The following is a 12786-nucleotide window of genomic DNA, read 5'->3' as shown; positions in this document are numbered from 1 at the left end:
AAGCCTCTTCCAGAATAGTAAAGTGAGGCGGGGACATGCTTCACACTTCAAGGTTCCAGGGCCCAAGGCCAGAAAAGAAAATAAGACTTAAATGCAAAGGGTAAACATGAGCTGTTGAGAAGATAAAGAAGAATCCATGAGGTGAGTAGCAGGATCCAACAAAAAGGACACAAGGAGCTCACAGGACCCTTTCAAAGCATGGTATCATCTATTAGCAATATGCAGATTGGTAACAACCATGGTGAATGAGCCTAAAAGCAGTAACAAATGTGAAATGATGAATACTGTCACACAGCACTGTTGGAGTATGTACATGAGTACCACTTAGTACAAGCTTAATGCCTGCCAGGCCACTGAGGTGCCAAGCGTACAGTGTGTAGTCAGACATTTCCACACAGCACCGCCAATCTTAACTTTTATGGTTCCTGTAGGAAAAAGAAATGTATTACAGAAGACACTGGCTCACCGCCTTCATCTTTCCCCACCTAATCAGACTTCATGTTAACAATCCTCTACCACAAAAGAGAGTATTTTATATCTTGAAAGTGAAACAGCCCTGAAAACATTTCTCCTAACAGGAAATCATCAATATAAATAGAAATTTATTACATCAAAGCATAAGAAAATAAAAGTATGCCTTGTGCTAATATTGTCTCATAAATTATCAAAAAGTCTTAAAATATCATTTCTAAGTTTCTTGAAAATTCTGAGCAGCAGAGTGATTAAAGTTGTTAAAAATGCATGCTCTCAGTAGGTAAGGTGGCTCAAACAGGTGAAGGTCATTGACACCAAAGCTAATGACCTGAATTTGAGCCCCAGAACCCACTTGGTTGAAGGAGAGAACCAATTCCCACAATTGTCTGACCTCACACAAGTGCCATAGCCTATGCACGTCCAACCCCTCCACACACATTTGTAAACAAAATGTAGTAAAAAAATTAATGCAGGATTTGCAGGCAGGGATCAGTTTAATTGTAGTCCCAGTAAACACTGAAGCCCCTTGACAAAAGCATGACTCTTCCCTACCTCAGTACCATCTGTAACCTGTTGTACCTCACAAAACATTGTGAAGACCAAGTGGAACTTACATGTAATTTACTTAGTACCAGGAATAGAATCCTCAGGAAGCATACCACCTATGGTTGACTGTAGAAGAAAAAGTACAATAAAAAGCTAACTCCCATTTGAGAATTCTCAGTATAAGAGGGGTTAGTTAAAGTGCTGTCAAAATGAACAGCTGTTCTTCACAGATGCTACAAGATCTTGAACCCCCTCCCCGCTACACCTCTCCCCAAGGCTGCATGGCTTACAGTAGCAATCTGGAACAGATGTTTCCTCTTTAGCTATTGTAACAAGGGTCTTGTGGACCAGAAAAATAAACTGAAGAATAATATCAATACAAATTAGTGGAGATCATAGTAATACTTAGGAGAGACCGTGTGAGTTGGTCAAAAGTAGAGTACAGGGATTTGACTAGATAATGTTTAACTGCTTGAATTCAAATTCTGAGACAACTTTAAAGTATAAATATTTTTAGATAGATTGATTGTAAATTAAATTAGAACAAGTGAAACTGGTCATAATTTTTAGTTTTGGAACAAAGGTCATGTTTCAAGCTGGCCCCACTTGAAAGCATTACAGTCATTATAAATTTAATAGCTGACACAATTCTAGCCTATGTGGTATGGACACGAGTCAAACATCCTGGGCCAGCATCCTGGCTCCTTGATAGTTTTCTAATGATGGTTTAATCAGGATTTTTCTTAGTCTTAACTTTAAAATGGCCCTTGTAGTTTACATACATACACCTGGTTGTGGTAATAATTAAATCAGTCAAGGTGGCACCTGGCAAATAGTTTGCAATCAATGTATCAGCTGCTAAAGCAAGTCACCCATTGATCAACTACTACTCCATACATTTATCTATTTTAAGCTATGGACTGCACTAGAGACAAAAGAGTGAATGAGACAGACCTAGATCTTACCTGAGTAAGGAAAGTCTGAGAGGAAAGGAAGGGTGAGTGTAATGATTCAGGCAGCCAAGAACAGAGGGAACAGTAGTCCAGGTACTGGAAACTGTATGTAGAATGGCCTAAATCGAGAGAAATCACTCCATGGAAACCTGCCACCATAGTGGTAGGTCCAGAATGAAGACATGGTTCTCTCCCTTTCTTTGTAATACAAAATAAAACTTGATCATTTATATCTAGAATAGATAAATACCAGTGAGTAAAGGTACAATATTTGTACTAGAATTTGAATCTAGCTTTCTCAAACTGAAAAAAAATTGAAATTTTACTTCCATCCATTCATGGTACATCATTAGTCATTATATAATTCAAAATAATATAATGTACACAATATGACACATATAGATATAAGGGAGGAGACCAAATGGATATATGGTGGGAAAAACTTTGAATTTGTAAAGAAAACAATCACTTTGAATTTGTAAAGAAAACAAAACCAATGCTTTGAGTAAATATGTTTGTTGTAGACTAGTTTTCTTTTTAAAAAGAGTTTCTCATTAAAAGCCTATCTGATCATTTTCAAGTGATTGCAACCAAATCCAAGAAAGTTAGCAATAAGTTTTCCTGAGATTAAGAAGAAGGAGTTCTTTAAATTTTTTTCTTTGCACTTCAAAACTTTTTTTAATCCGCACAAACATTTGCTGAAATCTAAGAAACGACTTACCCATTTATTAAGAATAACAATTTTTTCCTTGCAGAACTGTATCACCAGTCTCCCGAGGGAGGCAACAATGCCTTCTCACTGTAATATGTGTGTGTGGATTTTTTCTCCATCTAATCAGCTAATACTTTCAAAAGATCTTTTTAATACCTAAATGAAAGGATTCTACCTCAAAGACCTGACCTCCCTATTAAAGTGTCTGAAGGAAACCCTAGGAATGTAAAGCCTAGTCAAAGGAAAATCACAGGGAGCTTATTGTACAAAGCGTTAAAAGGGGGGAAACTTCATAAGAGCTGCATGGAATTTGGTAAAATTATACCACAAAAATACAAATCGATCCTAAGTATAAAGAAGCAAATTCATAGCCAAAAACTTATTACAAAAGTGCTCTGTAATCAGCCAGGGGGGAGTCTTTATGGAAAACTTCAGAATTTGTCACTTTTTCAATCAAAATTTCTGATTACAACTTAATCTTCAAAAGGCAAAAAAAGAGAACTACACATATTTCAACAGATTTAAACGCTAAAAAATTTAAAGCTAATTTTCAACAAGAGAAAAGGCAGGTTTCACTGCAAACAACAAGAATGAAGTAATGAAATGAAGAAAATAACAAGTGAGGAAGTATACATAAGTCATTTTTCAGAAAACAAATGAACACTTTTACCATGAATGTAGTTCTGAAGTTACTCAAGTCAGTAAAGAAGTCTTCCACGGACACCTTTTTCACATCAATGGCGTAATATCCCATTATACTCTGGTACAACTTCCCCATGTTTTCTAGCAACGTAGAAAGGATTTCATATTGCTCTTTTGCACTGATAACAAAGCTGTATATATTAGAGTTAAGGAATTTTAAAAGTTACAAAGCACTGCTTTAGGAGAAAGAGGAAACCATCTATAACACCAGTATTTTAGTCTAATTTTTAGTCACCACAGTACATATCTCAAACTTCAAATGGCTGTGTCAGCAATTCTTCTAAGACAGTCTAAGACATACAGCAAAGAAATCATAGATACAATTGCAAATTAACTTTGGAAAATAATCAAAGAACTCAAATATTTATATATCTAATGTCTATCATATTTGAAGTCAAGTCTTCCAATTTACCATAGTAGCATTCTATACTATACAGACAATATCAAGTAGTTGAGCTGAACAACCTGGGGTCAGTTCCTAGCTCCTGTACTTGGTGTGCCTGCAGACAAAGCCTTCACCTCTCTGCCTTGATGGTCTTGTCTATGAAATGAGAGCAATGACATCGCCTGTCTCATAGGGCTGTTGTAAGGAGTCAGTGGGTCAAGTATATTAACCTTCCCAGAAAACTGATCAGGTGTCAGGACTATATTTACATACAAGGTCTGATTACTGTCCACTTATTGAAACTTAAGGTTCTAAAAATAGATGATTTTATAATTTAAAAACTTTATTAAGTAGGCAAATAAATGTTTAGAATTCTTTCCAGAAAAAAATTTTACATAATTTCATCCATATAACATATGGGAGGAGACAAAGGTGAATGCACACATATGGAATTGTTCTCCATCTAATTTCTGACAACACAGTTCACAGTGCTCTAAAACAGTCACTATGTTAACCTAAATATGCAAGTACTGGTAGTAGAAAATATTCCCTAAACAGACCATTAAAAAAAAATTCACTGAAGACATATAAAATCATCATATCACACTGTGAAATCTCTTACAGAGTCAGCCGTAACTGCCTATGGCTCTTTTAAATCGGGGCACTGAAAGAAATTAAGCACAGAAATGTAAACTTATAGAATCCATTGTATAATCCTTACTAATACAAGTGTATAGACATGAGCAAAATTTAAAATAAAATAAAACCATCAAGCGTGGTGGCGCATGCCTTTAAACCCAGCACTTGGGAGGCAGAGGCAGACGGACCTCTGAGTTCAAGGCCAACCTGGTCTACATAGTGAGTTCCAGGCCAGATGGGGCTATAAGGAGACCCTGTCTCAAAAAGACCAGAAAATAAAAAATAAAAATAAACAAACAAAAAAATGGATTCAGAAGTAAAACAAAACTGTAATACATATATAAAAAAACTTACCAAATTTTAATATGATTTCATTATTTTGGCTAGAGCTTACCCAGCAGAGGATGAAATACATTTTGGCAGGTTCTTTGTTTTAAGAAAGTGGGTGAAATAAATAATGAAAAAGGAGATAGCAGTGCCTGGAGTGCAGCCAGGATCAGAGCCACAGCCTCAGAGCAGTGAACATCTGGATATGCAGCACCTGTCCACACCTCCTTGGTCCACACCCCCTCAGCATCCCATGTGCTCTTGTTCTGATGTGTCCAGCTTAATAACATATATAGTATTTTAGAAGGGGAAAAATGGGCTAGAAGGTGAGGAATCTAGATTCTATAGTAAGGGTTAATCTTTTTAAAGACCTTATCAAAAGTATAGATCTGTGTGTGGCTCAGTTGATGCTCATATGAAGAACAAAATTATCCCTTTACAGTCCAGAATCTAACTAAATATTAATAGCGCCAGTAACTGGTGCACTTAGAGCATTCTGAAATTACTGGAGAAATAACAAAACATAGTATAATTAATTAAGTCAAATAATCATAAAAAATTTCAAGAATAGAATTATATATCAGATTCCATATTATCAATATTCATGAAGTATTTCAGGTAGATTTATTTAAATAAAGATTATTTTAATGTGTATATGAAACTATCATCAAATGGAAAATGCATTTATTTGTAATCCAAAATAACCATTCAGAAAGCAAGATTTATAAATTGATTTACTGGGGCTGGAGAGATGACTCAGAGGTTAAGAGCATTGACTGCTCTTGAAGAGGACCCGGGTTCGATTCCCAGCACCCACATGGCAGTTAGGAACCATCCTTAACTCCAGTTCCATGGGAATTTGAAGCCCTCTTCTGACCTCTGCAACATTGCATGACACGGGTGACCTCACATACATGCAGGCAATACATTCGTACACATAAAAGTAATAAATAAAATATTTAAATAAATAAAAATAGATTTTACCAAGTTAATTATTAATCCCCCTGCAAAAGTTGATGTTTTCATTGTCGACTAGATATGGAATCTCCTAGGAGACACACCTCTGGACATGTCTGTGAAGCCATTTCAGAAATGATTGTTTAAATGAGGTGGGTAAACACCCTGAGTACAAGTGGCATCATACCATGGGATGAGGTTGTAGACTGAATAAAAAGGGTGAAAGGAGTGAGCTGAGCACCAGCATTACCCTCTCGGAGTTTCCTGACTGTAGACATAATGTGAGCTGGTGCCTCATGCTCCCATCTGCTAATTAGAGCTGTACTCACCATGACTGGAAAATCATGGTGGGTTGTATCCTCAAACTATGAGCTGAAAGAATCCTATCCTCCTTTATGTTGCTTATTAGATCTTTGGTACTGGCAATAGAAAAAGTAACTAACACACTCTAACGTGAACCTATCTTTCAAGTAGAAAGCATATTTACATGTATTTCTGCCCATCTGCATATTCTTAGCTACTCCCTAAAAGAGAGTTGGTTTTTTGTTTTTTGTTTTTTTGGGTTTTTTTGTGCTTGTTTGTCCTGACCTATCATGCAAAGATTTCTTCAGTTCTTCCCCTTCTGTGATGACTTCCCCTCTTCTCTACATGAATGACCATATGACCTACTAGAAACTTAACACTAGTGGGACCATTCAAGTACTCTGGAAAACTTTCAGACATATTCTTATACTGAATGTTCAATAAAGTAAGTTGTCTGTTCTTCCTTCTAGTATATTCTTCAGTAGGATTTGGTTCTTAGCACATTTCTGACATGTGTACTAATGTCTTACTCTCTGATTACTCTGCAGATTCTACATTCCCCCTTCTCAGGTGTAGAAAGTCATCTCCAGAGGCAAAGGTACCAGTGGCTAATTTCACGTCAGTTCTATTATTTTGCAACCTTGCTGGGAAAAGCATCCTTAAAATCTGTCTGGTGAGAAGTCATGAACATTCAACTTATAAAACTATACACATGCATGTTTATGGAAAAATCTCCTGTCTCTCAGTTTCCCTTTTTATAGAATTTTCTTTAATCAGCTGGAATTAATTTATCACACAGTTCAGATATGATGTAAAGACCTAAGAATACCCTGTGTTGCTGAAGGTCTTTAACTGAGTGATTCTTTCCTTATCCTTTTCTGTCCACATCACTGGTTAAAAGGTTTGAGTTTTAACAACAGGTACTGCACAGATACTAGTAATTTTATCTCAACCTGTAGGAGAGAACCCATTTGTTAGGCTAAAATAAAACAATGGCATTTTATAGATTTTTAGATAAGAACCATAAGTAAGGAAACATCAGAAGTGTTTTCGTGTATTCTTAGAAGTGGAGTGATAAATACCTAAAATTACCCAAAAGATTGGTCAAGCTGTGACTAAATTAATACAATTTGGAAATAGCCAAATTAATCCTTAGAAGTTCAAAATGACTGATAGAATGCCATAACTATTTCATGCAAGAGGACCTAAGTGTGGATGTCCAGTACCCACATAATGTGTTCATTGGCCATAGAGTGGTGAGCATAGTTATCTTCCAGAACCCCCATAAAAAGCTAGGTATAGTGGCACACATCTATAACCCAGTGTTGGGGAGGTACCTCTAGCTCACTGGGCGGCCAGTCTAGCCAAATTGGCAAGCTCCAGGTTTAGTCAGAGAAGTGGTTGCAAAACATCAGGTGGAGAGTCACTGAGGAAGACACAAACCTCAACCTCTGACCTCCACATGTACATACATAAACATGTGGGCGTGCACCTAAATGCAAAAGTGCAACATACACACAAATACAACACAGACAGACAGACAGACACACAGAAGCACTTTGTTTCCATTAATATAACTTTTCAAAGACCAGCTTCAATCAGACCCACATATCTAATATGTTTGAAAGAACATTATAGGACCCAGAATTTAGCCATTCATTCAGGAAATATTTCTATGTTCACTGTGTTCCAGACACATCTAGGCATTAGAGAAAACAATAACTAACAAGATAGGCAAAGGTGCTATAGTCATGAAATATATATTCTACATCATGAAGACTGATAAGTAAATGAGTGAGAATTTCCCATAATAATATGAAGAAAACGAAACCTTGTTATTGTTGTTACACAGAGTGACAGAGGCTAAATTAAGATGAGAAGCACAGAAATCCTGGCTAGAGCAGAGAACACTAAGCTGCTGGTAAGTATACTAAGTGAGATAGTCATCCTAAACTTGAGGATCCAAAGAGATTCAGGAGGACACTTAACTCAAACCTTAAGAATGGATGAGAGAAGTAGAGGGAGGGAGAGAGGGAGGGAGAAAGGGAGGGAGGGAGGGAGGGAGGGAGGGAGATCAGAAGAAAAACATAGAAGAGGGGAAGGAAGGGGAGGGGAGCAGAGCAAAGGGGAGCGGAGGGGAGGATCACAAGACAAATGCAAGGGAATAAAACTCTGTTATCTAACATATCTTGAGTGGTTTTTTCACCTACTTCGCCATTTTACTTGCGACGTGAAGTTCAATTAAAAAATGTTTTTAGTTCCTTTATGTGCAAAATACTGTATTTTCTATAGTATAGAAAACAGATGTAAGTCCATCAATAAACTCACTGGGATGGTTTAAGCATCTACTCTGTAATTTCAAAAGTCCCTAAAAATTTTACTATCTAGTCAAATGACAAAAAGTGAGAAAATGAAATGAGATTTTTAAAAAATGAAATTTAAAAAAGTTACATGAAAAAAGTGAAGTAATTTGTCAAGCAGTTATACAAATAGAAGAATATACAAATGTCTAGTAAAATTATTTTTCCTGAGAGACTAGGGAGAAGAGGTAGGGCAGAAAAAGAAAAGCAAGTGCTTGTGCAAAGAGAACGTCCAGGGCATGCTCTACAGTCTATGTCCTAGCTTTCTTGAAGTAGGAACTATTACAGAGAGAAACACATACTGTACGGCACAAATCCTGGCATCTTCTTGTTTTCCAATGATAAAAATTTATTAAGTATGTACACTTCACATGTAATAATTTCTGTATAACAGTACCAATGACTGCACCTCAAATTTGTGTTGCACAATTTTCAGATAAATGTTTACTATGGAACTATTCAACTAATTACAGTTCTGACCAGCCTTAGAAACTAGAAAATAATTTGAAAAAATGCAACAGTGCATGAAGTAATAAAGGGTATACTACAAATATTTTTTTTATGGAAGAAGAAAATGCACAAAGTGAGCATGTGCTAGGAGAATGAACACAGTATGACTGAGTGCCAGTAGCAAACGTTCATGTTATAACAAAATTCTATCTTTTCCTTTAAAACAATGCAATTAACAGATTATTTAACAGTCTACTAAATTATAATTTTTTACTTTAAAAGCTGTATCTTTAACAAATTAAGATATACATATTTTCAGAATTGGCTGAAGGACTAAATATATGGTATGAGCTACAACTCATAAGCATTTAAACACAAAGCATAAACAAAGTTTGAGTGTTACTGACAAGCCTTAGTTAAAACATTTTTATTCATTGTGTCTTTTAGCTTCTAAACCCTTCCATTTTCTAAGACCCAGGAAGCTCACAATTTGTCATTTTAATAAGATCTGTATAAATGCATTTAATATTCAAAATCTGACTTGTCAGTCCTAATTAAAGTAAACAAAGTCTTTCAATGAATGAATTTAATTACTTCAAAAAACTAGTATGTCTAAGATGAAAAGCAAATGAGTGCAATCTAATCTCGGCAAAGAATATTTATGATTATAAGCTTTGTCAATAGCAAAGTGCACCAACTGTTCATATAACTGACTTCCAAGAGATACATGAATGCTAATCAGTTCATTAGAGCTTCTAGGTTATGATATTTAGCGACAGGATATAGTAGCTCTCATGTCCATGGAGTATGATTGTACTCAGAATGAAAAACTGCTTCCAGCAAAGCATCATCCTTCCTGTTTCTGATTTCCTACTGGCTGCTTTTTATGACCTGCATACCTTTCAAGACACTGACATCGTTCAGTTTTTATGTCATATGAATACAGGTACAGGTATGTCCTGAGATAATCTGCTGAGCAGGATTCTATAACCTTTAGTCTGAGCTCAGAAATTCATGCTAGTTTGGGAAACCTGAGACCCTAATTAACACAAAGTGCACGACCAGAATGTACAAAGTCTTTCCTAAGATGCTGTTCTTACCTATGAGGAACAAAAGTCAACAAGCTCAAAAAAATACAGATAAGTAAAACAATAGTCACTGTGAACACATTAATATGATAAAATGACTGAGGGAAAAGCTAAGAATAATTATTCTGATATAACTGCACTAATATTCTTCAAAAGCATACTTTGTCAGTTGAGAAGGAAGTACAAAACTCTACTGCTAATGGAAACAGATGTTTAAAAAAAAAAAAGAGAAATCCTAACCAAGTATAGTGATAAAGAAAACCTCCTTAATAAGAGACTGGATGGAAGGTAAGACACAAAAGGGGGAAAAACAAAAACAAAACAAAAAGAAAAACAGCCACATTATCCTAAATTGATTGCTGCTGGAGTGCATTTTTATGCTATTTCCTGACAGAGACAGTGAAGGAGACTAAAATTGAACTAATTCACAATTAAGCTGAAAGCACATACAATAAAGTCTATGACAACCCAAATAATAATTTTATGATTCACTAACTCTCAAGGGAGAAGAGGTAGAAAGAGGAAGTCATTTTATTTCAAGTACATCAATTTAAAATATTAGAGGTATCTATTTATAAGTCCTCATTTTAGAACTGGATTGTCCTTTCATATTGGATTCAGATATCCATATGGGATTTTAATAATGCATTGTAATAATACTTCATTACAAGAGAAAAGATATCAGTTGCTAATTTCATACAGTATTTGCAAAGCAACTTCACATAGCTTCAGGAAATGGAAGAAGTTCATTACTTCAGTTATTCCTTAGAGATTAAGCTGCAAAGTTAGAGATGACAAAGATAACACAATACAAAGAAAAACCTTAACTCAACCAAGATACAAGCCTCATGCCATTAATCTATAAACATTTTTCAATTTTGCTTTGAGTTAGGAGAATACAAGCATAAGCAATGATTGTGACAAATGCCTTTTAATTTTGGAACTACACAGTGTTTCTAAAGGCAATATTAATTTTTCTGGAGCATGAGTTAATTTCTAATGTATATCAGCTTTCCAAGCTGACTAGTCAGGCTTTGAGTTTGTGCAATCTGTATCTGTTCCCTAAAATATTTCAAGTCACCTAAATCACAACATGACTTTAGATTCAAATTTCCTCAAAGTCTTAATATACTTTATCACAAATACCAGAGGGAATAAGAGAGACAGAAGGAAGAAGATGGAAAAATATACTATTATTCAGGCAGACAGACAGAAAAAAAACAAAACAGCAGAAATCCACTGTGCATTATTCATGATAAAAATACACCTTGGTTACTTCACCTGAAAAACAAAAGTTAACACTTTTACAATTCGGCACTATGGAGAGATCTTTGATTATGCAAGGACACTTAAAGCATTAAATAAATTGTAAATCCAGTTGGCTGGTAAGTTACTTAGATATCAAAAGGATATGGACATCTTCATCACAAACTTGTCATGCAAGTCCTCAGGAGGGGGAAAGGTTTCCAAATCCTTCTCAAGCTGTTGAAGCTGCCTTCCCATCTGCCTCAAATTCTTTTCCAGCGTTTCTACAGAGACTAAAAGGGAACATATTAAATGCCTCGAAAGGACAAAATTATAATATACAAAAGGTAAAACAATCTAGCAACAAAACACTTGTAAAAAACCTAATAAGAAAATTCATTATGAAAAGTTCAATTTCGCTAAATTTATTTTTTAAACTTTTGAATTTTAAATGCAGAAATAAAAGAAACCCAGTTAAGAGATTTCAAATAAGACAAAATTTAGAAAATGTCTACATAAACTGACCACAGTTAAGAAACAACTTTTGTTTAGAATTAGAGTTTTTGGCCACTATAAATGCTACAAAATAATCTATTCAGATAGAGGCAAAGGATAACTATCTTTGAAAAATATTAAACTTACTTAAACACAATTGTAACATTTTCCAAAATCATCTATTGAAAGAACAGTTGAATAGCTGGGTAGGACACAGAAGAGCTTCTCTATTGGTCAAACTAATCTCTATTAGGAAAGAAAAGGTGCCATTTAAGATGACAAGGGTGATCTTTACTAGTACTTTGAGCATTACCTCTGTTTAATATATGGCCACTGATATTCCCCTTTGAATTAATTTGCTCTCACAGTGTACATGAACAATGGACAGCAACCAATCTTTGCAGTCAACCTTACACTATTACAGGGAGGGGGTCATCAAACTCTTTTAATATTTGATTTAGGTTCAGATACATTCAGTAAAACGAAAAAACTGATTCCTATTAACTTGAATTATATAAAATTATTATATAAAGTGAATATTATAGTTTCAAGTAGCCTGTCATTTTCCAGCTCTGAATTAATTCTGAAGAATGTGTACAACTTTTACCTATAGCATGGACATACCAATGGAAGCAACCCAACTGCTCAAGAAAATGGAACTAGTTTAAAAAACAAAACAAACAAAAGAATCTAGGGTTTACATACTTGGCACAAAAGAATGCAACAGTAAAGAGGCATGAAAAGAATCTGTAAGAACTGAAAGTGGTGTTTGTTGTTGTTTGTATCTAGTTTTACAGATAAATACAGTTGCCTTCTAACAGATACCACCAGCTTTGAACAGAATCTCAATATACTATTTTTTTTAATTAACAATTTAATTGTCAGACACAATTGATGAGTCCAATGATTGAACCACATGAGTGAGTTACACTTGTCTGAAGAATGATGGCACTGTGGCTTTTGGCTCTCACCACTGTAAAGCTATTCTCAATGTTCTCTCATACATATTTTCTCATACTTTTTTTTTTTGTTTGTTTTGTTTTGTTTTCCTTTACTTTTTTAAACTTCTCATGTATATCACATAGAGGCTGTTCAAATTGAGATGGGGCTGAGGATGTAGCTCAGGGGAACAGTATATATATATATATAT

At 35.1% G+C, this 12786-nt stretch overlaps 1 protein-coding gene across 3 annotated transcripts in view; it reads right to left on the bottom strand.

Annotated features, from left to right (window-relative positions):
* Diaph3 (diaphanous related formin 3) overlaps positions 1 to 12786 on the bottom strand; it is a 545702-nt gene that overhangs the window by 176361 nt on the left and 356555 nt on the right. For all 3 annotated transcript variants that reach the window (XM_008822916.2, XM_008822917.2, XM_029558567.1), the window contains 2 exons: positions 11310 to 11434; positions 3356 to 3520 (listed from right to left, as the gene is read on the bottom strand). In XM_008822916.2, the coding sequence (XP_008821138.1) occupies positions 3356 to 3520; positions 11310 to 11434 (290 nt within the window). The remainder of the gene's footprint in view (positions 1 to 3355; positions 3521 to 11309; positions 11435 to 12786) is intronic.

This window comes from Nannospalax galili, unplaced genomic scaffold (assembly GCF_000622305.1).
Source record: "Nannospalax galili isolate Female #2095 unplaced genomic scaffold, S.galili_v1.0 scaffold308, whole genome shotgun sequence".
Lineage (NCBI taxonomy): Eukaryota > Metazoa > Chordata > Mammalia > Rodentia > Spalacidae > Nannospalax > Nannospalax galili.
The sequence above is the reverse complement of the archived record's forward strand: the minus strand, read 5'-3'. Positions and strand labels throughout refer to the sequence as shown.